Genomic DNA, 27,169 nt, shown 5'->3' on the forward strand with positions numbered 1-27,169 from the left:
AAATCGCGCGATTTTTGGCCGCTACCTGCGAAAATCACGCGATTTTTGCCCACTAACGGCGAAAAACGCTCGGTTTTTGGGCGCTAGCGGCGAAAATGGCGTGATTTTTGCCCGCTAGAGGCGAAAATCGCTCGGTTTTTGGGCGCTAGCGGCGAAAATCGCGCGATTTTTGCCCGCCAGCTGCGAAAATCGCATGGGTTTCGGCCGCTAGCGGCGAAAATCGCGCTTTTTTTGGCCGCTAGCGGCGAAATTTTCACGATTTTTGGCCGCTAGCAGCGAAATTTGCACGATTTTAGGCCGCTAGCGGCGAAAATCGCCCGATTTTTGGCCGCTAGCGGCGAAAATCGCGCGGTTTTTGGCTGATAGCGGCGAAAATCGCGCGATTTTTGGCTAGTAGCGGCGAAAATTGCGCGATTTTTGCCCGCCAGCGGCGAAAATCGCGCGATTTTTGGCCGCTAGCGGCGAAAATCGCGCGATTTTTGGACGGTAGCGGCGAAAATCGCGCGATTTTTGCACGCCAGCTGCGAAAATCGCATGGTTTTTGGCCGGTAGCGGCGAAAATCGCGCGATTTTTGCCCGCCAGCTGTGAAAATTGCAAGGTTTTTGGCCGCTTCCGGCGAAAATCGCGCGATTTTTGGCCACTAGCGGCGAAATTCGCACGATTTTTGGCCGCTAGCGGCGAAAATCGCGCGATTTTGGGCCGGCAGCGGCGAAATTCGCACGATTTTTAACCGCTAGCGGTGAAATTCGCACGATTTTTGGCCGCTAGCGGCGAAAATCGCGCGATTTTTGGCCGCTACCTGCGAAAATCACGCGATTTTTTCCCACTAACGGCGAAAAACGCTCGGTTTTTGGGCGCTAGTGGCGAAAATCGCGCGATTTTTGCCCGCTAGAGCGAAAATCGCCCGATTTTTGGCCGCTAGCGGCGAAAAACGTGCGGTTTTTGGCCGCGCCGCAATTAATTAAATTATTAAACCCATCCTGTGGGCAGTAGCGTAGTATGGCCTACCCAATTCGTTTTTTATAATACATAATGTACGATCCACTTTCTACAATTTGCATAGAGTATATTCTAGTGTATTTATTATAATTTGGCGCCAAGTGACATATATGCAGATATCTATATATCCATCTTTCTACATGTAATATACAACTTGTACATAATATATTAAGCAAAATTAACAGTAATTTGAGTTGCATATGCAAGGTAAATAAAACCTTTTATAGATAATATTGTATATATTTAAACACAAATTCCAGTAACCTTAAAAAATAAAAATTACCATGTCGATATTTTATTAAAAATACAAACTTTCCCAAGTTCTGAACCCCAGTATACCCCCAACCATGAAAATTGATAAAGCATAGATCACTACTTACCAATACAATGGTCCTCTAAGTACAGGTACTGTAATGTAATTACGAAAATAAACCTCTAGGCCAGCAAAGATAAAAGTTTTGGAACAATGATTCAAGATATCACTAACTATACTTGGGCAATTCTTTGTGATAATATAATACATTGCAAATATATATATTTAAAAACGTAACAATAGATTCCACAATGCTTAGTCATGACTCGAGGAATTACCATAACTTTCCTACATTTAATATGATGTATGTGCTCTTCCAGTTAAAATAGCAATGTCTAAGAAATTATCAAAAGAAAGCACCAAGTTGGGAAGACTATTTAGTATCATCCATGTCACAGGCTATTACAAAAAAAGTCCTAAGTATCACTTAAGATGCAAATAAGAGAGCAAAAAGATGCAAGACAAGCAATTAAACACAAAAAAAATTAAGATTTGCCAAGGATTTTATTGACGAACAAGTGACTCGTCAATATCTAATACACAAGCAAAATTAGTTAACTATTTGGCCTCCTGCTTGTATGTTGCAGTTTAATGGGCTACAACATACTTGTATAGGCAAAATCAATAATTATTCCAAAACAAATTCAGACTTAATATTACATTTTACAAGATCAGTAACAAAAACTGCGCCGTCATAATCTGAACTTTGGATAAAAGACTAATTAGGTTTGCTTAAATTATTGGCCAAGTAATAATGGTAATAATCATCACTTCATGTTGACCAAACCACACACTAGAAAGTGAAGAGACGACGACGTTTCAGTCCGTCCTGGATCGACATTTTTCAGCCACATTATTGTGACTCTTCATCAATCATCACTTTATTATGAACATTGTGCACGAAATGGCCTTCGCAAGCAAAAGCCTGGTACAGTACTGTAATTAAGATGTGGGCATTGTCAGTACCTAGAGCATAGGCATAAATCATCCTCATGGATCCTGATTTTTCTCACTGTATTTCATTGTTATTGTTATATCTCATTGTTATTTTATGTTTCATAATATAAAATCCAATGAACATTATATTGCACAAGGTTTTATCCTTGTAATTCTATATAGAAAATTATATTGCACAAGTGATAATTGATGAAAATTACATGCCAAGAGAAATACTGTACTGTGAACAATTTAAGATTTGTTCTCTTCCTTGAGCCATTCCAGCACGGTCGGTGTATAGTAGGAGATTATCACATCTGCTCCTGTGAAAGAAAAAGCACTTGAGAATGATGAGGAAATACCTTTTAATTAATGATACGTACAATGTTACACATCTTAATAATCTTAATACATCTTAATACAATATTATGATGTCTCCTGAGCACCGAGGGTGCTCATACAGGATTGAACATCCTCTAGTGCATGGAGTCCAAATCCTGCAGAGTTTGTTACACACCTTCATAAAACATCTTTATCTCGCATGCTCTTTATTTTTTAATGCCTCTTGTCCACTTTTTTTTCTTCCATTAAAACTAACATTATCAACAGGTTGTCTTTCCACTAACTTACAAAACTAGTCATACAGTACTTAATCACCTACGTTACACCTATACTGGAATGAACGTGAATCATTTAATATTTACGGCACATAATAATTAACCCTAACAATATCTAAATTGATTTCCTCCCTGGAAACTGTATAAACTATGTACAGTACATCTAAACTTTTCAAGTTGGATGTAGGAGGAAAAAAAGCATTTTGTACACGACATCTAGCAAAGGATTTTTTTTTTGTACAAGCACTCCCTAACTTGCAACCAGCATGATTCCAAAAATGTGTTCATACATTTGCTGCTTGGAACTTCGAACCAGATTTTCCACAGCCACAATGGTATATATATATATACAGTATATATATATATATATATATATATATATATATATATATATATATATATATATATATATATATATATATATATATATATATATATATATATATATATATATATATATACACATACTGTAAACAAATACTATTGACAATCATAATTGCACGTACCTGCTCGACGCATACTGGTAAGAACTTCCATCAGTGTAACACGAAGGTTGAAAGCTCCAGCTTTGGCACCATGATGTAACATAGCATATTCTCCCGAAACCTAATCGAAAAGAAAATCATATTTGCAAAGTAATTACACAAAAGAAACTTTACATTAAATTTTGGTCAAAAACCCATGATTTATATAAAAAAAAAAGACCTCAGTCACTTTACTTCAATATTCCCCAAGCAATACTGAAGAAGGGCGGTGAACATTTACTTGGATCTCATACCCTTCTTGGGTCATCTGTTATTAATAATGAATCTAGATTTCAAATAGTCTATAGTAAACAGAAATTTATTTGGTAGAAATACAGTATAATCATAATGGATTACTGGTAACTCATCAAAATGTATTTGCATTTGAAAATTAGTCAACGTTTAAATTGACATTTGCATTTTTCATAAATAATAATAAAAAAATAGTGATTTATAATAAAGAATAAATTGCATTTACAAAAATACATTAGCTTCTGTGGAATTTCTTCTAAATACCTGATTTTTCCAAGTCAGTTGCTACTCTCCATACTGTACAATTTTTAGGGAATAGTGGAATATATCTTTATGCTGGCTCCCACATGGCCAATTCAGCTTGGTTGCCAGGCCATCTGCTCTCCCAGCAGAATGGAAAGTGCCTATATCAAGATTATTTTTCCTTGGCCTGAATGGGAGGAGAATAGTGGATCATAATCATTGTCATTTCCAGGACTTTTCTTGGTATAAAGATGAGTGGCAAGATTTCTTAGGTATATACTTGGCACTCTGTACTTTCTAAACTACTGGAGAGTACCAGTACGTTCTCTCCATGGTCATGACCTTGTACCTGTATGAGGTTCTGGGAGTAGCTCTACTTCCCAAGCATAACCCGGGGCCAGGCTTGATTTGTGAGAGCTTGGTCCAACAGGCTGTTGCTTGGAGCAGCCCACAGGCCCACATATCCTCCACAGCCCGGTTGGTCAGGCACTTCTTGCAAATAACTGTCCAGTTTTTTCTTTAAGACTTCCACTGTTGTTCTGTAAATATTTCTTATACTGTACTTCCTGGGAGGATATTGAACAACCGTGGACCTCTGATGTTCATATAGTGTTCTCTGATTGTGCCTATGGCACTTCTACTCTTCACTGGCTCTATTCTGCATTTCCTTCCATATCGTTCACTCCAGTATGTTATTTTATTGTGCACATTTGGGATCTGGGCCTCCACTATTTTCCATGTTACTATTTGATACCTCTCTTGTTTCCTTTCTAGAGGGTACATTTTGAAAGCTATGAGATAATTCCAATATTTTAAGTGCTTAATCGTGTTTATGCATGGCGTACATGTATTTCCTCTACATATTTCGACGGTCTCTCCTGCTCTGAAGGGGGTAGTGAGTATTGAGCAGTACTCAAGGCCTGCACTGCCTTGTCCCATAAGGCAAGACAGCACAAGTGATTTGAATAGTATTAGCATTGTGATAGGATGGATTATGAGAGCCTTCAATTCCAAGGATTCCATAATTTTCTAGCTGATGCTATATTTGCTTCATTATGATCCCTAAACGTTAAGGCATCAGACATCATTATTCTCAGTTCCTTTACATATTGCTTTCCTACTAAGGACAAATTTGTGTTTTGTACCCTGTATTTTGTACAAGGTCATCATTTTTACCATGCCTAAGTACTGTACCTGCAACTTATCCCTTTTAAACATCATGTCACTTTCTACTGCTCAATCAAAAACTATTAATAGACTTCATGGCTAAAAAGAGATCCAAGCCATGATATCCAGGTTCAGATATTCTGAAAATCGAACTTCAATCTCCGGCACTGCGTTACCCTTGTATGCCTTGTCTCGGTGTGACTTTAGTCCGATGGTTAGATCTAGTAAATGTGTTGTTGTTCTGACCCTGGGCCTGTTTTTATGTCATGGCTGATGCAAGAAGTCACACTTTCCTTCTCTATACTGTACGTTGTGGCCATGGGGGATGAAACTATTGGAAAATCCAAAGGGCACTAACTCAGAAATTGAGTGCTGGGTCCATGAAGTGATCTTTTCACATTCAGTAATTCAGACACTTCACATTTCTTTCATTTCGTTCCGGGTTTCCCATGCATGTTGAGGGGTTACCTTGCGATGATTTTGGGGCTCAACGTCCCCACAGCCCAGTCCCCGACAAGGCCCCCAAGGTGGTTGAATTGTTAATGTAAGCGGAGTTTGCTAGCTCCTTGAACCCATTTAGTATGAGTGCCGTTGTTGTTGCCTGGTTGCAGTTATAGCTTCATTTAGTGAAAGTTTGCAGAGCAACTGTTGATGTTTATAGAGTTGCAAGTTATTGCTTAGAGGAAGTGTCGAGTGTGGGGAGGGATGTCTTTTTGTCTTATAACTTCAAATATTTACCTGTACCAACAAATGCAGCAACATTTTAAAAAGTTCCGTTTTACAGTTAAGCCCATTTAGTCTGGAGTGTAAATGATGCAGTTGGCAAACAAATGGCTCTTAACTACGGGAGTAACCGAGGTGCCTACTTGGCACATTTACAAATGTCCCGACATTTACCAAATGTAAGCTATAAATTAATTAATATAGCAAAGAATCCATTTACCTGGTAGATGAAGAGAGGATAGTGTGGGTATCTGTCCTTAGTCTGACGCACAATGTCAAGATATGCCATGCCTGGTTTCACCATCAACATATCGGCACCTTCCTCCACATCACGATCCTAGTGAGAAATGTTTAATTACAAGCTACTAAACATTTGGACCAACATATGAAAATCGATGTTATGTATAAAATATAAAAGTTCAACAAAAGCATACGAAACTCCACCTATTTTTATCCAATGTCATCTACAATTCTGTTCTCATCTGCATATTCTACATACAGTATTATTAACCCTACACACACTTAGAGGTACAGCAACAGCCTTGTATCTTTAAAAGACTGGCACTCAATACCCCCAATGGTCCAAGTGGTCGGGCACAGTTCCGTCCCTCTGTCTTCGTGTCCCAGCTCCTTGTCCTCATGTCCTTCCCAAGTGGTATATAGTCATTCTGGCTTACCACTTTCTCCTCATAATGACCTTTACTTACCCTTACTCTCTCTTTTGTTTTCCCTCACTGAATTATTGTTCTTTTCTCTCGTTATTGTTGATTATCACTGCTGATCTTATCCTAACCTTTCTTTTTCACTGTGGTGTTGGTCTTCCACTGTAGCCACTAAATCTATAACTTTTTTCTCCACATTTTCAATTTATTTCAACATAATTGTTATTTTTACAATTAATCTTTTCTGTGCTATCTACCTCCCTTATATTTAAATTTTCTCTTATATTTAGATTTCCTTATATTCATGTCTCAGTCTACACCCCAACTAACTGGAGATTCATTTATACAGTGCATACTTCGACCATTCTGTTGGTGCCTGCATACACGTATTTTACTGTCATTCCAGCCCACTCTGTTGATTTTCCACTCCAAAAATAAGTCACCATTTTACCAGACACTATGTGGAAATAATTTCCCCATGCAAGAAGAAATATACTTTAATTATTAAATCTGAATTACTAAAATTAAATTTATGAGAACTTTTCCACTGTTATGATAATTCCTGTATTTAAAATAATTAGTATTATGGGCTGACGCAACACCATACTTATATTAATTTTTATCAGCCGGTCCTACCTCACGAGAATAAAAACGAGAAACTGACGTCGTTTTCTGTGAGATCTCGTAACCGAATAGGAATGAGGAAAATGGATTACACTATACTGTATCAATTTAATAAATTAACTAATAGTTAAATTTGTAATCAATTAAACTACTGTATAGAAATAACTCTATATATAAACATTAAAGCCTCACAGTGACAAAAAAAAAAAGTCAAGAAGAAGGTGATGGTGCCATGACTCTTGAGGCTGTTTGCTTGCTAGTGACACACATTGACAAGCTTTATAAATATTGGACATTTATGCCATACTGTATGTAGTGGCTTACAGCTGTTCAGACGTTCGTGTTCAACAGTCTCAACTCTGACCCATACTTACTGATAATAGCAGAAATATCAAATTATTTCAAATTATTTCAATTAAATATTGGCTTTCAAATTATTAAATTAAATGTAAAATTTATTATTGTTAAATGTGAAGACTAAACAAAAACATCACAATGGCTCCTGGTAAGTCCACCTGGTCAGGTACATCACAGTCAAGGTGTCTACCCAGCGACCACACTCCTTTGTCTAATCTAAAGCCTTGCTTCCCTAGTCTCATGAAGAGTGCCAACCATTGGACGGTAGAGCGACGGTCTCGCTTCATGCAGATCTGTGTTCAATCCCCGACCGCCCAAGTGGTTGGGTACCATTCCTTATCCCCCCCGTCTCATCCCAAATCCTAATCCTGACCCCTTCCAAGTGCTATATAGTTGTTATGGCTTGGCATGTTCCCTAATAATTCTCTACCATCCCAAATTCTAGGACTGGAGTGTTGGTCAAAGGGTTGTTATTACCAGGGCTGAACTCGGGGAGCTACTGAGGAGTTTCTACATGAACAAAATATTAAACTTATGTATTCCTAACTCACTGCTGCTCTTGCTGCAAGTCCTGATGATCCTGGAGGCAGTTGATAGCATCGCCGATCACCAAATGTTGGAGCAGATTTTGCCGCGTCCCTGAATGGTCCATAGAAAGAAGATGCAAACTTGACGGCATAAGAGAGCACTGAAACGCTATTTGATAAACCAGCTTCCTGAAGTGCAGCCTTTATTGCACCAACTCTGCCATCCATCATATCCGAAGGGGCTATGATTTGAGCACCTGCATGATAAAGCAAGTATCAAAAACTTTCCACACATGAATTGATGAATTACTGGTACTCAACCCCACAGAAAAAATCGTTGTTTAAAATTCACAATTATTACTGTATACAGTATTCTTTCCAAGCCTATTCAAGTACTGTAGTATATATATAATTTGAATGAATTCATGTTATTCTATTATTGGGGCTTTCTCTTATGTAAATAACACACTGATGTTACACAGTATTGTACCAATATATATATCACCACTCAAGCTGCAAGCATAATGTTTATGCATTTGTTTAATAATCTGTTTGAATTACACAGCTGTGCACCTGTTCAGTCCTGCCAAAATTGTAACAATGTTACAATTTTACTTGTTACGATTAAAGTCATCTATCTAATCTAAGCTACTGAATGTTATTTTCAATGTCCCTAAAATGCCCTTGCACCATACAACTTCCCATAATATCTTTTTTCCAAATTTTAATACCTTTCATGTTAGTTTTCTTCCGTTTTCTCTCATGCATGTTTCCGCACATTTCTATTTCCAGGTGCAAGCATGTACTTCATTTTCACAATAGCCAAGCCAACATGCAATATCATTTGACAGATGTTTCAAGTGAACCTTCCTGCACCTTCTGTTGAAACAATTAAGCATTTTTATAAACTTTTTGGGAAGAGCCTACGATGATTCCTAAAAAAATTAGGGTTTCCTGAAGGAATGCACACAAGATATAAACAGAGATAGAGAGGAAAATAGAACTCACCTGCTTTTGCATAAGCTGTAGCTTGTTCAGCCAACCGTTTGATGCTCGGGATGTTATCAATAGTTCCATCCTTCTTCAGAATCCCACAGTGACCATGACTAGTGTAGGCGCACAAACACACCTAAAATAGAACGTTCACAAAACTCAATTATCTATTAACATATATTGGCTTTGTAGGAAAGGAGTTCCGCCCACTATTTTCAATGACTTGCGAAACAACTAAAAAGATAATGTTATTTTCACATTTCAACTTTTTTTTAAAGCCATAACACAGTACAGTAAGTGGCTGGTGGAAACTTATTCCAAATAATTATGAAAATGTATTATAATTTTAGAAAAATATAATTAAAATCCCATGTTGAATGTAATGGAATGCCTCTTTCTGATAAAGAGCTCCAGTGGCACCCTGAAGCTATCTTTCTGAGATTGCTCTATACTAAAAGGGCACTTCAGTCACAGATTTCCTGTTTGGCCTACCAAGCATCAGAGCCAGAACCTGGCCTTCCTCTCTGTCACAGAGACACGAGAAACAAGTGATAATTTGCCACTGCACCGGGAAAGCATCGAAAATAAAAGCCAACAAAGTTTTACAGAAAACTAGAAAGTTTACAGAAAACAAAACCTTAAAACTGCCAAACAACTCTGCAAACAATTCACAAAGAAGAAGAGATTGCCTCAAACTAACTCGAAACTCATTAGTATTGATTGCCACAACAGACGTCCAAGCCCAGCCCTCAGCTGGCTCCCCATCTCAGTTCTGGAGCTGATGAGCAACTCACCAACAAACCTAGATAGAAAGGAGGGAATCAGGGGCCTGCTTACCTGCTTGATGGGGTTCTTGGAGTTCTACTCTCCAAGCCCAGCCCAAGGCTAGGCTTGACTACTGGGACTCTACCAGAAAGAGGCATTTTATTGCATTCTATGTTGGATTCCTGTAGGATACCCCCCTGAAGGTTCCCTGGAACTATTTACAGAACAAAAACATGATGTATCAGGGAGGAGAGGCAACCAACAAATAAATGAAGAGAACGCAGGCTGGGAGAGATGACCCAAAGTAACACAACCCAAAACTCCTGATGCTAAGAGCAGAGGGAGAAGATCGAACCAGTGAAATACATCGTTGAGCCGATCCACTGAAATGGGTGGAGCCACAGGAAAACACCTGGGTTTGGATATTGGTCGAGAAGCACTGGAAACTATGGCTGGACTGGCCTCCTTGGAGCCAGAAGGATCACTCTTCCAGGGTATGAAGTCATACTAGACAGAACCCAGAGCAACAACTGAATTGGAGGTAAAGCGTTTACCTCTTTGGAGGTAAACAGAATTGGAGGTAAAGCGTTTACCGTTTAGTGAAGGTGCGTTTACCTTAAAAGGTAAACGCACCTTCACTTTGACCAGTCCAGTAGAATCACAATCCACAGTGAGAGTCTTGTGATCTAGGAATGGAGCCATGTATGAGGGAAGACGCCTGTTCCACACTAATGCAAATGGTCCATCTTGGGGCAACCAAACATCTGGCAGAGCCATCGGAAGGATGCATCATCCACGGTCCAATCAGTGGAAATGAAGCAGAAGCCTATTTGCGAGAATATTGGATACACCCTGCATGTGAACTGCACAGAGAACCAGACCCCAGAGAAGCCAGAAGCTGAACTAGTGAAAGCATTCAGCGCCACAGGGCAATGGATGAAAGCAATCCTGCCTCAGTTTAGGCAGAATCCCCTAGAAGGAGTCAGAGTGCAGCCTGAGCACAGAGTCCAGAGGAGGCTGAATTCTGCTTAGGGAATGCCACACAGCCACAAATTCATGCATCATATTGTGTGCCAAAAGCAACAGACCCAACAACCAACCTTGAGCTCACATGCCAACCAGGTTTATTGGCGAGTTGACCAGAGAGTGTTGGTCACAAAGCCCGGAAACAGAGCCAAGGTGTCCATGAAAACACTGAGCAATAGGGAAGGATGGCACCACAGAACTGAACCTTGAAAAGCCCAAAGGCGAAGCCGGCAAAGCAAGAGCTAATAAGGAGTGAGCAGGGTGGAACTGGAGAAACTGCTAAAATTCCCAGAGCCAAACTATGCCCAGTGGGGAGACCAAGTAGGAAAAGTTTGACCAACCAACGCAGTGACAAAACTGCTGGGAGAACAAAGTCACCAGAGGCAGGGACAGAGAAAGCAAGCCAGAGTTTCAAATGAGGCTCAGCCAAGTCTGAATCTGGGACGGAACAACAGGGACCTCTTCCAGTTCACCAGGAACCCTAAGATAACTGACTCTGCAAGGGGAGTGCTAGCAGATTTCAGGGAAGAGAGCCCTGAGCACATGCAGTGCAAAAGCACAACACAAGCCAGAATTAAAACATGCACCCAAAGCTAATATTAAAATAAAGGTAGTCAACAACAAGCAAATGGTCCATGCAGGACGAACAAAGTCTAAGGATTGCTGAAACTTAGGTTGAAGTTGTGGGGCTTGCCCATGACTGACAGACCTAGTAGAACCATCCAACATAACAGCAGCAGAACTGAGATGGGGCTAGTATGCAAGGTGGTGATGACTGGTATGAAAGTTTCAAAGTAGTTCCGAGTGAATCCCTTGTTCTGTGTGAATTGTTTGTAGAGTTGTGGTGGTGGTTTTGAGGCTTCATTTTCTGTGAACCCTGCAGTTGTTCGTAAAGTTTCGCTGATTTTCTGGATGCTTTCCTGGTAGGGTGGCGAATTTTCACTCACTCCCTGCAACTCTTGTAAGTGGGGGGCCAGTTTCGGGCTCGGGTCCATGGTAGCCCAAACAGACTGATGTGACATTTTAGTATGGTGCAATCTTAGCAAGATAGCTTCAGGGAGCCCTAGAAAAAATACAAGAATCACTTACATCACATGCCACAAGAAGATCAGGAAATGCTTTACGAATGATCTTCACTGCTACAATAACTGGCGTATTGGGTGAATCGGCACTGGAACCACGTTCATCTTTTGGCATATTTGAGGGAACGCCAAATAACAAAATCTGCAAATTATAAAATCAATGGATATATATATATATATATAAAAAAAGACATTTAATTCCCAAATTCTGGGAGACATGTTTATAATATACAGTACTTTGATGAGGGATAACTATCACTTATTCTTTATCCTTCATCAATTTAGTTTATCCTGCTTTAATGCTGTACTTAAAAAGCGAATAATACTCTTAAGTTGTGTTGTTAGTTTTAATATTGAACAGAACTTAAAGTGCAGGTTAAGTGTAATCCTTCAGAGAGCAGAAATGAGTCAATAATTGCTACATTATAATGATACCTGTACATTCTTGAGTATCTGAAAGTAAAGGAGACAATAGATGGTCTCGTGATTTACAGACAACCCAGGACTTTGTTACTAATCAAATACTGGTCAATATGTGCTATGATTACAGACCAAGCCTTCTGTAGATTATAAGAGTATATCAAGATAACACAAGGAAGAGATGTGTGTACGGACTATATCTAGATTTCCAGAAATCACCTAACAGAGTTCTCCTCGAAAGTCAAATACAGTATGCCAGTTCAAACATATAGGAGACATATCTGATATGCTTCTACAAAGAATGCCAGATTTATTTTCCAAAATTAAGATGCAAACAATAAGAATAATAATTTCAAGACTGAGTAAAGTTACTAGTGTAGCCCATTAAGGTTAATTATTACCCCAATATTTTTAATGTACAGTATTTTGGTAAGTAACTTACCAAGACTGACAAATTAAATAATAACTTTTTGCTGATAATGCTAAACTCTTGAGGTGGTGCCAAGCCAACTGCAGTAACTTGACACATGAACTTCAACAAACTTGAATAAATGGAGTGGAATAAGGAATTCAATGTTGAAAAATATCATGTAGGCCTATACTGATAATGGAAATTGGACGACGTATAAGTAGGCCACAAGAAAGACATGGAATCTTATTGCCTAAAGGTCAAATGTCAACTTGTAAGAAATTAACGCACTTAGTGGTAAACCTGATGCTAAGACTCTAAAGATACGAATAAGGACTTGCTCAAAAAATCATTCATGACTTACATTACACTCATTACACAACATTACACAGCAGTAGGTCTTTTCCTTTCCTAAAGAAACCCAAATAATTTGTAAACACAAGCAACAAGTGGCTCCCAGTGACAAAGAATATAAGTGCACTGGAGAGAACAAAAATACGAGACATAACATAACTATTGTACATAAATACAAACTAAAGTAGAAAAAGCCAGGTAATTTTAAAAAGCAATAGTTGGCAGATGGAACAAACTCAAGGGTAAAATTATTGTGTCAAAACCATTACCAAGTTATTTATGACAAAATAGAGACATTACACAAAAAGCATACTTCTCAAACTAGTTTGTGAATAACTATCACATAATAACACAAATGCACAGAGCTAAGCAACATAAGACTTGGCAAATAAAGTTTTGTATGTACACGTTAGTGTTATTAAAGCAGACGGCCCCAGACATAAATTTCACGAATCCTGGTTCAATTGTAATTGAATTCATGATCATACTGAGAACTTACAGAGGAAAGACCATTCTTCACTAGTGGCTTAAGGGCAGCTTCAAGTTTGTTGACACCATATCGGGTCACCCCTGGTAGACTTTCCACGGGTTGCTCTGCATCTGCTTCATCCCTGGAATAGAAGATTCATGGTTTAACAATCTAGCATCATCCAGAAAACTTGGAACTATCCTCTTGAAAATTGTAAGACTGTACTACTCTATTTACTTTAGTTTTGGGGAACTCTAATAAAAAAGAATATTTTCTGAGCAAAGATCCCTTGGATGCTCCCTGAGCATCTCTCGGGGAGATGCTCGGGGAGCTATGAGAGCTTGGCTCATCAGTCATCTTTCCCACGGTGAGGAGAGGCATTTTTTATAATCTTTCGCATAAGTAAAGAAGAGAGGCAGTGGCAAGTCTAACTTGAACTACCACCAAACAACCAGGTGCAATAATACAAAACAAGTATCAATATTTTCAACATTCTCTGCAAATGATATTTAAAAATGTATGGGAAATCAATTACAATACAATCCCAATTATTTGGACCAATTAAAGTCAAGATAAATGCCAAAAAGACTGGGCAATGAAATTTGTCTAATTGTTTTTTACAGAAATAATACAGCTCTCATTTTGGTTTGTATTTTATTTAATGAATGTAAACAAGTATACAGTATACATTGAAAACACTTGACATATTTACTAACTGTACCTTGGAATACTGTGCATGTACATACAGTGGAACCTCGGTACTCGCACAGCTCCCAACTCGAACATTTTGGCACTCGGATGCTGTGGTCATGTTTGGTATTCATTCTTTTACTCAGCACTCGCACATAAATATGCTTCCCTGATGCGTCGGTTTTGCCATAGCTCTTGTTCAGTGCACCTAGAGGCACTTTTCTCTGATATTTTTTATATTCTTAGTGTAAATAAGTCACCATGTCACCTAAGAAAGTTAATGATAAGAGGCAAGCAAAACAAAAATTGGTTAGAGCCAAGATACAGCTAAAGAAAGACCTCATAGCTAAATATGAAAGTGGTGCCCATGTGTCTGCTATTGTTATTGAGTTTGGTATGCCTAAATCAAAGATATCTACAATACTTAAAAATATAGAGGCCAGCAAAGCAGCTGATGTTGCCAAAGGAGTTTTTTTTTTATTATTATTATTTTCTACCACAAACGTGGCCACACATTTACAATGCTAACCAGCATATATACATTTTCTTCTGTCCTCCATGGACAGGGTTAGAGATGTGTTAAACATATAGTTCAAGGGTTTATTGAACAATCAACCACAGAAGGTGATTCGGTGCTTTTAAAATGCTAAGCTAACCTACATACGTAAATACATAGATACTGTACACAGATTTAAGTATGCCCTACATGAAGTGTTCGATGTGTCTTTTACATAGTGTCATTAATGTGCATTTACAAAGATGAAATGTAATTCTGATCAGCTTCCATATGTACTTTATACACATACATATACATACACACACACACATATATATGTACACATACATATATAAGCAGTTATGAAACAGAGAGCATAGACAATTGAAGAGGTTGAGAAATTGTTATCGATTTGGATAAATGAACGACAGTTGACTGGTTATAAGTGTATCCGAGGTCATCATTTCTGAGAAAGCAAAACAACTGCATGGTGATCTCTTACAGAAAACTGCTGGAAAGTGTGCTAATAGTGAAGTGTTCAAAGCTAGTCATGGGTAGTTTGACAAGTTTAAGAGAAGTGGCATTCACAGCTACTGTGCTTCCAGTCTTGACAATTCAAAACATACCAATAAATGAAAATGTTGTGCTTTCCACAACATGAATTAAAAGTGCTGTACTTTGATACTTACACAATAAATATAGGATACATCAAATTCCAAGGATGGATTTCCGTGTTTGATGTCTGCCATTGTCTCATGGTAGGGCTAAAGTAACCACTGTGAAGGATGCGTTTTGCAGGGGGTTCATAAGATGTCATGATGTTCTGAAATATTAAAATACAGTACTGTACCATGATAAATAAGGAATGTAAGATATAAAAAACAAGCCGCCTCATTCCCAAAGACATTTGTATGTGCCAGCAGATTTCCTCTCTGTTCAAGCCAAAGTTGAGAAGTGTCAGGGCACCAAAACTCACCTCTAATCACCCAGCAGCAATTGGAAATACAGTATAGATGTAAACTGATTGCGAGTTGCATCGAGTGTAAACTAACAGGGTAAGGCTTACTATGAGCTATGGGAAGGGAAAGCTCTCAGCCAGCTAACAAGAGTCTGAAGTTCCATTCAGAACTTAAATTGTTATTTTTATTAGTCTGAAGTTGTCTACTCCTGTATGTATGCCTATCTAGTTCTACCTACTCCCCCCAAAACTAATTGTTCAACAATTGGCACTTACCTAAAGTTCGAGTCCTCAGATCCAACAGTTGATGAAAATTATCACACACCTGAAAATAAAATATTTTTAACATACTGTACATTAAGGGGCGAGTATAAAAAGTATTTCAAATACAGTCGAGTAACAAAATACAATTATGACGCTCAATAACAATGGAACCAATCACTGAAAAAGGTGAAATTGTAATGGAGATTAATTACATATTGTGGCAACATTTGGGAGGAGGCAATACTGATAAGAGTGCAATATCTTAATGGAAGACCTTCTTGTCTCGGACTTGCTAGGCCACGGTTAAGCATAAATGGTCTCAAAGTTACATAGAAATAAATTACAGTACCTCATTAGGGTCTTCTGCTAAAACAAAACCTTTAGCTAACCTTGTTACAAGTGTGTTATTATTCTATATAGCTGTCACCTGGCCTAAGTTAAAACAATATACATAAAACAACTTAGCCAGTCCAATCTACAAGCCCTAAACTAGCAGCAGCAGCCTACTGGTTACATGATAAAGAATGATGGTCTTACAAGTAAATCCATTTAACATTGCAGATTAAGCAAAAATCTAAACAATTAACATCTCTCACAATTACCATCCTGATATGACCACTCCACAGCACGACCCGCTGACACACTAATCCCCACACAAAAAACCAACCTCACACAACTTATCGGTAAACTTTATATGACGCCCCCTTATATGAGGGAGCCGGTCGGCCGAGCGGACAGCACTTGTGATCCTGTGGTCCTGGGTTCGATCCCAGGCGCCGGCGAGAAACAATGGGCAGAGTTTCTTTCACCCTATGCCCCTGTTACCTAGCAGTAAAATAGGTACCTGGGTGTTAGTCAGCTGTCACTGGCTGCTTCCTGGGGGTGGAGGCCTGGTTGAGGACCGGGCCGCGGGGACACTAAAAAGCCCCGAAATCATCTCAAGATAACCCCTAGCCTAGCCAGAAAAATACGTGCTGCATATTACTGTATCTCACTACCTTTAATACCCTAATGTGCAGCAGTGTGTGTGCTCGGAATAAAGCTTGAACAAATTCCTTAGGAGCCATAGGGGTAACTTTGACAAACCACTGGCTTCCTAGTCCCATAAAGGCCACTATATGGTGGCCCACAGGTAAATTCAAGGAAATATGAGCAAGGGGTTTAAGATCCACCAGTCTTTGCAAGATGCACATCATGTGGGAGCTGCAGTAACAATAAAAACCAAATCTCTGAAATAGTCAAACAAATCTTTGACTTCAAGGAAAATAACGATCCCCCCCCCCCCACCAGAGACGGTGTCCCTGAGGTAAATTCATCCAAATAACCCCCTCTGCCTGCCCTCGTTCCCAATCACACTTATTATACTAACTTGTACTCTTCTGTTTTATACCCTTTTCCTCCTCTACACCTCTTGTACACCGATTAATTGGACTCACAATTAACCAGTTTGCTCCTTCCCAGCCGGCACCTCGTCTGTAAATGACCCCTTTTTTGTTTATTATTGTAAAGTGTGAGACAAGACACGGCACTCTCCCTTAGGTAACTATAACGCCTAAACTCTCCTATTGGTTAAGCTTCTCACCACCAGGGCGGTCCATAGAATTACCCAAATCGGCCCAAAACTACACAAATCGTCCTAGCATTACGTAAGTAATGAAGAAATATGGTATATTTACTTACTATAATGTTGGTGCTACACGTAGAACATGATCAAACCTATTTTTACTCTGAAATAATCTAATTTCATAACGAAATGAGACGTAAATATGTGAGAGGTGACGCCATAGGAAATCGACGGTCCAAGCGACAATTGTGTGGAGCGACTTATCCAAGATATATGGTCGCCTGGAGAGTGTTTGCTGCCATATCAGCCTCCTGTACACAGTGATCCAGTCGTCGCATTTCATGGCTCAAATTGTCGCAAATTTAATTGGTGATATTAAGAAGTAGAATGTGTATTTATATAATATCTTTCATAAACAGCCATTAAATCTTTAATATTTATTAAACAAAACGTGTCTGGAAGTTAAATCAACTCCACAGGACAATAAATTTGTTATATAGATACTAGCGTTATTCGTTGGTATGCGTTCGCAATTTAAACTGCTCATGTCCTTTTCGTTCATTGAACACCGAACCCTACACAACCATGCACAACTCAAAGTCCAACAAGTCACACCCCCGGAGTAATGCAATCGGAACCTGACAAGTTGTGTAACCGGAGCCCGACCAGTTGTGTAACCGAAGCTTGACCAGTTGTGTAACCGGAGCCCGACCAGTTGTCTAACTGCAAGCCTAACATGAACGAACCAAACAAACAACCTCTGGATCACAACTATGCACGAACAGAAGCCCGACCATGCACAACCCATAGCCCAAGGGACACCCCCGGAGCCCGACCAGTTATTTAACCGGAGCCCGACCAGTTGTGTAACCGGAGCCCGACCAGTTATTTAACCGGAGCCCGACCAGTTATTAACCGGAGCCCGACCAGTTGTGTAACCTGAGCCCCACCAGTTGTGTAACCTGAGCCCCACCAGTTGTGTAACCGGACCCCGACCAGTTGTGTAACCATAAGCCTAGCACGTATACATCTCATCCAACCCCCACCATTAAGCTAAACAGTCCCAGAGCACAACCAAACTCCATTCCTAGCTCGACCAAACAAAAATTTGCTTAGAGCTACCTAAAACCCTCCACTTGCCCTGGAAACCAACAATGGAGCCATATCAAACAATTGAACTATATAAAAAAAAAACCCCGAATTTCTAGCAAACATATAAACATAAAGCCCTAGCAGAAGATTAATCTCAGAAGATTACAAATTCTTGAGGCAATTCACATAAGAATAGAGCGACCTACCATGAACACCCAAATCACGGAACTATTTACTCTACCCACCATGAGAGTAAGGACAAGACAAGAACATATCGATGCCAACACAGAAGACAATGTCCAACATAACAGGCCAATTACACTGGATTAAACTTTGTGTTTGGATAGGAGATGCCTCGTATGGGCCAATACGCCTTCTGCAGCCTCTATGTTTCACCTCACTTATGTATCCCCCCATGTTTTTCACCTTCATTGTATTATCACCTGACCTAATGCGGGTATAAAATCAACTAGTATTGTAAGATCTGTTCACTTGAGAATGAACCATGGAGGTTCGAAACGTCGTGCAAATTATACAAATAAGTGTAATACACTCTATAGTAATTCACTTCTTTTCTTCACCTTAAAAGTACGAAAATGAGTTTTGGAGAACTCCTATTTCAATTAAGCCCTGATGCTAAGAAAATAGTTAGAGGGATAGAAGCCCTAAACCAGAAAATAATAAATACAGAATATGCGGTCATATTCAATGAAACATATATATATATATATATATATATATATATATATATATATATATATATATATATATATATATATATATATATATATATATATATATATATATATATGTATATATATATATATATATATATATATATATATATATATATATATATATATATATATATATATATATATATATATATATATATATATATATATTATTAAATATGACCGAAAAAGTAAGATTAATAATTCTAACACGAATTTTCTCGATCTTTCGTACGTTTCTTTTCACTGTTGGTGGTAATTCAAAAATCAATTCTCCAAAATTCATTTTTATTTCTAGTCTGACGCGACACTTGAGCGCGTTTCGTAAAACTTATTACATTTTCAAAGGCTTTAGCTTTAGACAAAATTTATATATATATAAATTATATATATATATATTTATATATATATATATATATATATATATATATATATATATATATATATATATATATATATAAATTTCTATAAATATAAATTTCTCCACCACACTACACAACGTGATAATGGCTCAGAGAGGTGACCAAAACGTCTTCTCTTCGTATATTTTCTGATGTGTGGGTTGGGTAGCGTGATAATCATATTAAATTCTTCCTTACTAGGAAGAATTATCCCAGGCGTGTGTCCCAGGGGCTGGAAGTAGAGGGTATAAGGTTTACTATGAGCTATAGGAAGGGAAAGTTCTCAATCTACTAACAGGAGTTACCAGCCTTTTCTTCCTGTTCACACCTGCGTTAAAAAGAACGAAATTTGACAGGTTTCTTTCCCTAAATACTTTGTCTTAGACAGATCATATATATTTTCGGATGTTTATTTACCATTACAGTATATCACTGAAACAGAGTCTTATGATGTTAATGATATATATACAATAATAATATACTTATATTATTATAGAACTTTAAATAGATTATACTTATATATAAAATAATAATGTATAATGAATTTAAAATTATTTGGTACATGTCGATATCTCCAGAACACGTGAGAGCCTATAAACTACAGATGTCTCCAGACCACGTGAGAGCCTACCGAAGTCTCCACCACGTGAGGGATGTCACGTCATAACACGTGGTGTTGAGAAAGCTTCACCTGTAGAGGCAGATAGCACTGGGACCGCGAGCTTGGGAACCAACCGCGTGAAACATGGCAAAACTCGTATCAACATCATCTACCAAACTTAAAAGAAATCACATATTATAGGTTTCTCGGGGACAGGAAGCCTATTAGGTTTATCGAGCTCCACATAAGCTGTCAAACCCCCACCTTCCCAGGATGCAAACTACAACATAGCTGCCTGTCTCCCTGGTACCTATTAACTCTTAGGTGAACAGGAGCATAGGGATACGAACCCAAACGTCCCTCTGTCCGGTCGCAGCACTCAAATCGGGGAGCTTTCGGTTGTGAACCAACGGCGCTGGCCACTGCGCCACAGGACCCATTGTATGTTCTTTTTCTCTTTTCTTGTCAATCTGCTCCAATATAATGTTGTTGATTTGGTAGTCGGGAAGCGTATTCTTATGCCTCACATGCAAAATTTCATCACAATAGGCTTTCAGTTTGGTTTTTCAGATTGTAATCGGCAGCAGAGTATTGTATTCCGTTGTATCCTCTTGTATTTCATCGTAAAATATTGTATTCCGTTGCAGGATATTGTATTATATCGTATAATAGTGTATTTTATCATAGAATATTGTGTTCCGTCGCCTTCTGGTTGAAAAGGCAGAGCTCAGATTATTTATATAATGCATATTTTGCAATCAATTTCTCACAGATGTCTTTTCAGCTAAGCCTCACCTTTCCCTCTAGGGCCTCCAGTGCAGCACGTCGTGGATTGATGGAATGAGGTGGATTGACAGATTGAGGTGGTGACGGGCTGGGTGGGGGAGCTATTTCGATGATTAAAGAGACAAGAGATAGCAGTAAGCAGTCAGAAGGCAGCCATGGCGGGTGAAGGAAGCCGAGATCGAGTGCTTCTGGGCAGCTTGGTGTACTTAACGATGCTGTTGGCGCCAGGTATTCTTTAACCACCTCAAGTTTACCTGTTTACCTGAGAGCCACTAACACTATAGTGGCCTCGACGAGGACAGGAAGTCGGTGGCTTGTCGAAGGTCTTCCCATTTGCGCTGATGAATGCCTCGAGCAGAAATACATTACATGATTTCATGTGTAACTTGCACAAAAAGTATCAACTTCAAGCTCCTAAGGAGTAGCAACCTCAAGGAGTCGCAGCTTCAAGCTCAAGGAGCAGCAGCTTCAAGCTCAACAAGCTACAAAGTGCGAGAGCATTAGGCTGTCTCACCCACAGAGTAATAAAGGCAAGGAATCACATATCCGCCGAAGCCGTAAATGCGAAGTCTCCAGTTTAAAATGCAGAAAAATCTCCAGGAGTTATGAGCGGACTTTTGACAAGCCATTGTCTTCCTATCCCCTAACGAGGCCATTAGATTTATTTAGAAAGAGAGCCCTAGGCTTTTTTTTTCTTATGGTCATAACTCCATCAATTCGGAACCATTCTATATTAATATTTTCTGTATTAGAGAAGAGAAAACAACGCTGTCTTTAACATTCCTAAGTGTTCACGGTCTTCATTAGTCATCAAATCATGTTCAAAGCGAGTGAGGTTACACTTTAAAGAGTGCAGTAGCCTAATATTATTTGATAAAAGACATTGCTTGTGAGTTCAATTTCAGTTGTAATGTTTTGTTTACCGTTGGGCTGGTTTATTAACATTTCTTCTTTTTACAGAACGCACGTCAGTTGTCCCATTGTAGCCTACAGGTGTTTCCTGTCATATATGTGCGCCAGCTGCTTCCTTGCCACATATATGTATGTCAGGTGCTCCCTTCTGCAAGAGTTTCACGTGATGCCTTGTTACAGACACTACCCTTCCCTCTCCCTCAAAAGAAATGCATGTGTTTATCACTCAGAATACATACAGAATGTTCGGTAGTATGTTGATTGTTTGCAATGTGTGTCTAGATATATATATTTATATATGAACACGTTGTACTGAACGGAGTGAGAATAGCTTGAGCTGCCTCATCCCTTTGTGTGTATTTATCCCTCAATAAACTTATTTCAATGTAAATTTAAATAAACCTCTTATCGTTCTTTGTGTTGACCAGGTCTGGCTCAGAACTTCACCCAATTCGCCTATGACTATGCTCCCTACCTGCGGTTCGACAGCACGGTAAGCACTAACTCATAATTTTTAACTGGTTCCACTGAAAATGAATTAGAATAGTCTTCTAACGGCAGAATTAAAACATTCTTCTGATGACACAGGACCATTAGAAGGCTATTCAATGATGGTTAAAATGTATTTATTACTGCGGGATTATTACACCTCGGGTGGCGCTGTGAACATGGCCACTAATACGTGTTACTGAAAAAAAGTTACATTCACGGAGCTCCTGGGAAGTGTTCCCTGGGAAGAATTTAATATACAATTGAACTGGTGGGAATTGTGTCTCACTGTGCGACGTTCCTTGGCTTCGATACATATATCATTCTTGGCTCAAGGTAATAATATTTTGAAGGTTACAACTTACTTCTTGGGAAAAAATCTCTCCACAAATCTTGGGATCTTGGGAACTCCTTAGAAAATCTTGGGATTTTGGGAATCTCACCTTTTTTCTTGATCTTGGAATTCTTGAAAATCTTGGAATTTTGTAAATCTTGGGAACACCTTAGAAAAAAATATGGTAATTCGATGATAACATTTATCTATTGATGTAGCGCAGGATGAGATGAGCATCAAGACTGATTGCTCCTAAAATAAAACTTTCCTTATTAAGAATACTCATAGCCCAGTGAATAGAGCTTCACCTTCACACGCGTTGGGTCCACAGTTCGAGTCCCCTACAGCCCAGGTGAACGGAACGACTGCTCCTCTCACAGAAGGTCTTGGTACCAACAAGTATATCATCTTCATAACGCTGATGATTTGTTGAGACGGATTTTTTGTAAGGCGTTAATTAACCCATTGAACGAGATGAGGCTTCAGACTCAGTCTTAAAGAGTGTTTTCATGAGTTCATTTAGTTTTTCATTTTGTAGCCTAGCAGATGACTTTTATTTATGAGGTAAACGCTGGACGTCGTACTGTATCTAAGTAGGCGCATTGTATAGCTAATTTGATGTAGGAAACTTGTAGTTTACTTGTATAAATACATTTTACACCTGGATGGGTTTTCCTTCAGGCGGGCTCGGGGGAGCGGTGCTTCCCGCAAGCGGCCGCGGAGTACTACGAGGCGCGGCTGGCGGGGGACTGGTCCCGCAAGTGCAACACTAACTACTCCTCTCTGGAGGCCGGGGAGGTGCCCACCTACTGGCACGCCCTCACCTGCGGATACCACCTGCACATAGGTGAGTGCCGGACCCCGTCTCTGGCCTGTGGCCCAACCGCTCTCACTATCTTACTTTATGTGGTGAAGACTTTGTTGATGACTGTGGCGAGGTGTGGGACTGACATAGGAGAGAGAGTGGAGACCATCTTGCTGAGTGTTGTTCCTCCCCGCAGCCTACTGGAACTTCTACGGCTACAACCACAACTGTGACTGTTGCTCCGGCGAGAGAGACGCTTGGTGGGAGTCTATTGTCATCAAGGTCAGCCTCTAATGTGTCTCAGTCAAGGTCAGCCTCTAATGTGTCTCAGTCAAGGTCAGCCTCTAATGTGTCTCAGTCAAGGACAGCCTCTAATGTGTCCCAGTCAAGGTCAGCCTCTAATGTGTCTCAGTCAAGGTCAGCCTCTAATGTGTCTCAGTCAAGGTCAGCCTCTAATGTGTCTCAGTCAAGGTCAGCCTCTAATGTGTCCCAGTCAAGGTCAGCCTCTAATGTGTCCCAGTCAAGGTCAGCCTCTAATGTGTCACAGTCAAGGTCAGCCTCTAATGTGTCACAGTCAAGGTCTAATGTGTCAGTAAACAAAAGCCATTAACCAGCAGTTGACAGGTGTGTGATGGCTGCAGGTTCGCGACTGGGAGCTGAGCCCACACCTGCACGAGGTCATGTTTGGTCAGAAGAAAGGTTGGTACACACGGATCCCGGGGCACTATGAGACGCAAGGCACCAGTCACCCTGTCGCTTACGTGGGCAAGAACAACCACGGCGCCTACCATGACGACGGTGGCACTGGCTCCTGTTGTTACTATGAAGACTACCGCAACCCAGGTGATTAGTGCTCCTAGCTATGTGGCAACCCAGGTGACTAGCGCTCCTAGCTATGTGGCAACCCAGGTGACTAGTGCTCCTAGCTATGTGGCAACCCAGGTGACTAGCGCTCCTAGCTATGTGGCAACCCAGGTGACTAGCGCCTTTTACTATTTAGTAACTTGTTCCTCCGCCACAAACTAGGACGCAGTGCAATAAAGACACAATATATACTAACGATTATATCATGAATTATAAGAGTGTCATTATCCACGTGTATGAATACAGAGTGTAGTGTCATTACAGGCAGCCCTGACCAGTCCCTGGAGACTTGGGTGAATCTGGTGGAGCTGCGTCAGGAGGACGGGGCCGAGGACTGGATGGGTGACCCTAACAGCGATGTGTGGAGTGGCATCCTTCCTCCAACCTTCAGGACGGACTGGGACCTGTGTGCTCTCACCAGCTGCACTGGTTCGACTCTCCAGGTGACCTTACCCATACCTTCAAGGGTGACCCTAACCCATACCTGCCAGGCCGCCTTACCCACTCCTTCTGGAAATTAAAATAAATAAATTTATTTTAACATTATCCCGAATGTTAAATATTTTGAACTCACACGAATTATTGTTTAATTGTTTTTGTGTGATTATAGCTTGTTATTAAGGATTATTATTGTTAACGTGACTCAGAGAATATTTTTGATGATTAATTCGTGGTATTATCGTTGGATGTTCGTTAATATAGATAATTTATGACTCTCTAAACCTAACTAATTATAGATAGAAATCCAGAAGCGATACTTTATTCCCCCTCTTATATATATATTTTTATGTGTAGTTTGATATTTAAATGCGAGAAATTATTCGAGTCTATTAATTATTTACATGTTTTTTTCCTACATTGCAGGTGTGTGGTACATGTGGCTGCCACAAGAGTGACGTTAGCGAGGGTCCCTTCTGATACCCCGGCTCCACATGTGTGTTCATACACATGTGCCTCCCCACACCTGCCTCAGGCAACACATGTATCCTTTCACACACCTGTATCCTTAATTACTGGCACGTTGCACCTGCAAACAGTCCTCGACATCTGTAATTGCAGAGTTCCTTATTCATCTGTCCTTTCTTAAGACTTCAGCTTTTTTGTCATCATACTCCCTCGAAACACACGTAAAATATCCCGAGACGGGGTAAACAGTATCCTTAAATAGCATCATTAACCTTGAACAACATCATTAACCTTGAACAGAAACTTTAACCTTAAATATTCAGAAGCGTTTAGGGATGGCGACGCTCCTAGACGATTCTAGGAGCGTCGACCTGGACCCGAATTCTAGGACCTGAGTAGTTCTTCGTTGCTTATCACTGAACGCATTCTAGTTTCTTAAAGATCTTTAGTTATATATGGCGGACAATATTGCATGATGGTGCTTGAAGATAATGTTGACTAACACAGTACTATCCGTAAGATCCCTCTGCTTGAAATAATATAATTTTACTTGCCTAACTCTCTGTGATAATGACCACTATAACAATAACCACTAACATTACCTTCTAAAACATTAACCACTGTTAAATTAACCACTTTAGCATTAACCTCTGTATCATTAACCCCTGTAACATCTACTTATATAGTAACCATAATCATTCTAACATTAAGCACTGTAACTTTACCCTCTGTAATTAGACTATTGCCTTTATAACTTTATCACATATATTCTTAACTAAACGAGTACAGACTGAGTGCCTGCGCCGTGTGGCTGTAGCTCTCCACCCCCGCCTCTGCCCGGTGGAGTGAGTTACAGGTATACCAACATTACCAATCATAAAAGTTAACACAATTGTAAATTGCTTCCTGGCCCGGGCTCTCGGGGCAGGAACGGGGCCTAATTATGCCAATTAAACTGATCCGAAATTAAAAATCGATTTTGTTTAATGGTTTCCCATTTTATGGAACGGATCTTTCCTGGTGTACTGATCTTCTACAGGATATAACCCACGGGAGAGGGAAGGAGGGAGGGAGGGAATTATCAAGGGAAAGCACCATGCCATCACGACTATATAGCACTTGGAATGGGTCAGGATAAGGATTTGGGATGGGACGGGAGAGTGGAATGGTGCCCAACCACTTAGACGGTTGGGGGATTGAACACAGACCTGCATGAAAGGAGACCGTCGCTCTACTATCCAGTCTAAATCAACGGGAGATTAAAAGACGCTTTTCTTAAGCTCGTCACATTGAGTGGACTGGCCATCCTACCGAAGCCATTAATGTCAATAAATGATTTCGATTTAAAAATCTGTTAGAAGAAAAAGTCCTGAGGAATAATGCGGGGATCGTTGATAAGCTTCCGGCTTTTTGTCCTCGTCGAGGCCATTAGAGATGATGGCCCGTAGGTAAATTCTTTTAAATTATAGCAGCCTATATGTTCCGTCATGTATTAAAGAGAAAGGCAAAGTTTAGGGTAGACTTTATTGGAGATAACGTTTTCTTTGTAATGAGTTTGATTAAATCAAAGAAAATGAAAAAAATGACGAGTAAAGTTAGGCATAACTAAAATATATATAAGGTACAATGTACACTTTCTCCCAAGTGATCTTGTGTTAACTTCTGTAAAGTATAACGTAAACAGCTTCCTCTGTTAGATTGCAGTTAGTTCTGCTCTTGACGAGGCTAAATACTGGTGTGGATACCTTGTGCTGCTGATGTCCTCTACCAGATTTTACCTGAATTTACCTGAGGGGCCACTAACACTAGT

At 39.7% G+C, this 27,169-nt stretch overlaps 3 protein-coding genes across 6 annotated transcripts in view; 1 reads left to right on the top strand and 2 right to left on the bottom strand.

The window, feature by feature from the left end:
* Window positions 1–1,219: 1,219 nt before the first annotated feature.
* Pbgs (Porphobilinogen synthase) lies at window positions 1,220–21,088 on the bottom strand. 4 transcript variants are annotated; one of them, XM_045765487.2, is made up of 10 exons: window positions 21,059–21,088; window positions 15,884–15,932; window positions 15,339–15,472; window positions 13,494–13,605; window positions 11,819–11,953; window positions 8,954–9,074; window positions 7,970–8,202; window positions 5,996–6,112; window positions 3,373–3,472; window positions 1,220–2,572 (listed from the first exon to the last, which is right to left on the bottom strand). In XM_045765487.2, the coding sequence occupies exons 3-10, from the start codon at window positions 15,464–15,466 to the stop codon at window positions 2,502–2,504; spliced, it is 1,017 nt and encodes a 338-aa protein (XP_045621443.1). In that variant the 5' UTR covers window positions 15,467–15,472; window positions 15,884–15,932; window positions 21,059–21,088; the 3' UTR covers window positions 1,220–2,501. The 4 variants fall into 4 exon arrangements, with proteins under 4 accessions (XP_045621443.1, XP_069181944.1, XP_045621441.1 ...); XM_069325843.1 differs by lacking the exon at window positions 21,059–21,088 and adding an exon at window positions 17,552–17,571; XM_045765485.2 differs by lacking the exon at window positions 21,059–21,088 and adding an exon at window positions 17,308–17,416.
* A 44-nt stretch (window positions 21,089–21,132) lies between these two features.
* Window positions 21,133–26,334, top strand: LOC123772388 (uncharacterized). The gene is made up of 8 exons (XM_069325844.1): window positions 21,133–21,277; window positions 22,390–22,454; window positions 23,466–23,631; window positions 23,786–23,871; window positions 24,231–24,432; window positions 24,718–24,896; window positions 25,318–25,435; window positions 26,149–26,334. The coding sequence occupies exons 1-7, from the start codon at window positions 21,205–21,207 to the stop codon at window positions 25,369–25,371; spliced, it is 825 nt and encodes a 274-aa protein (XP_069181945.1). The 5' UTR covers window positions 21,133–21,204; the 3' UTR covers window positions 25,372–25,435; window positions 26,149–26,334.
* A 535-nt stretch (window positions 26,335–26,869) lies between these two features.
* Window positions 26,870–27,169, bottom strand: part of LOC123772387 (uncharacterized) — a 9,884-nt gene continuing 9,584 nt past the window's right edge. The window contains exon 7 of the mRNA XM_045765488.2: window positions 26,870–27,169. This exon is cut by the window's right edge and continues 779 nt beyond it. The gene's annotated coding sequence lies outside the window, so the exon portion shown is untranslated.

This window comes from Procambarus clarkii, chromosome 17 (genome assembly GCF_040958095.1).
Source record: "Procambarus clarkii isolate CNS0578487 chromosome 17, FALCON_Pclarkii_2.0, whole genome shotgun sequence".
Taxonomy (NCBI): Eukaryota; Metazoa; Arthropoda; class Malacostraca; order Decapoda; family Cambaridae; genus Procambarus; species Procambarus clarkii.

Coding starts and splice junctions, on each gene's coding strand:
- LOC123772388 (XM_069325844.1), top strand. CDS start 21,205: ATGGCGGGTGAAGGAAGCCGAGATCGAGTGCTTCTGGGCAGCTTGGTG. Junction 21,278..22,389: donor AACGATGCTGTTGGCGCCAG/GTATTCTTTAAC, acceptor TGTGTTGACCAG/GTCTGGCTCAGAACTTCACC. Junction 24,897..25,317: donor GCACTGGTTCGACTCTCCAG/GTGACCTTACCC, acceptor CCTACATTGCAG/GTGTGTGGTACATGTGGCTG.
- Pbgs (XM_045765487.2), bottom strand. CDS start 15,466: ATGACATCTTATGAACCCCCTGCAAAACGCATCCTTCACAGTGGTTAC. Junction 13,606..15,338: donor ATGTATCCTATATTTATTGT/GTAAGTATCAAA, acceptor CTTCTATTCCAG/GGATGAAGCAGATGCAGAGC. Junction 2,573..3,372: donor TACCAGTATGCGTCGAGCAG/GTACGTGCAATT, acceptor TTTCTTTCACAG/GAGCAGATGTGATAATCTCC.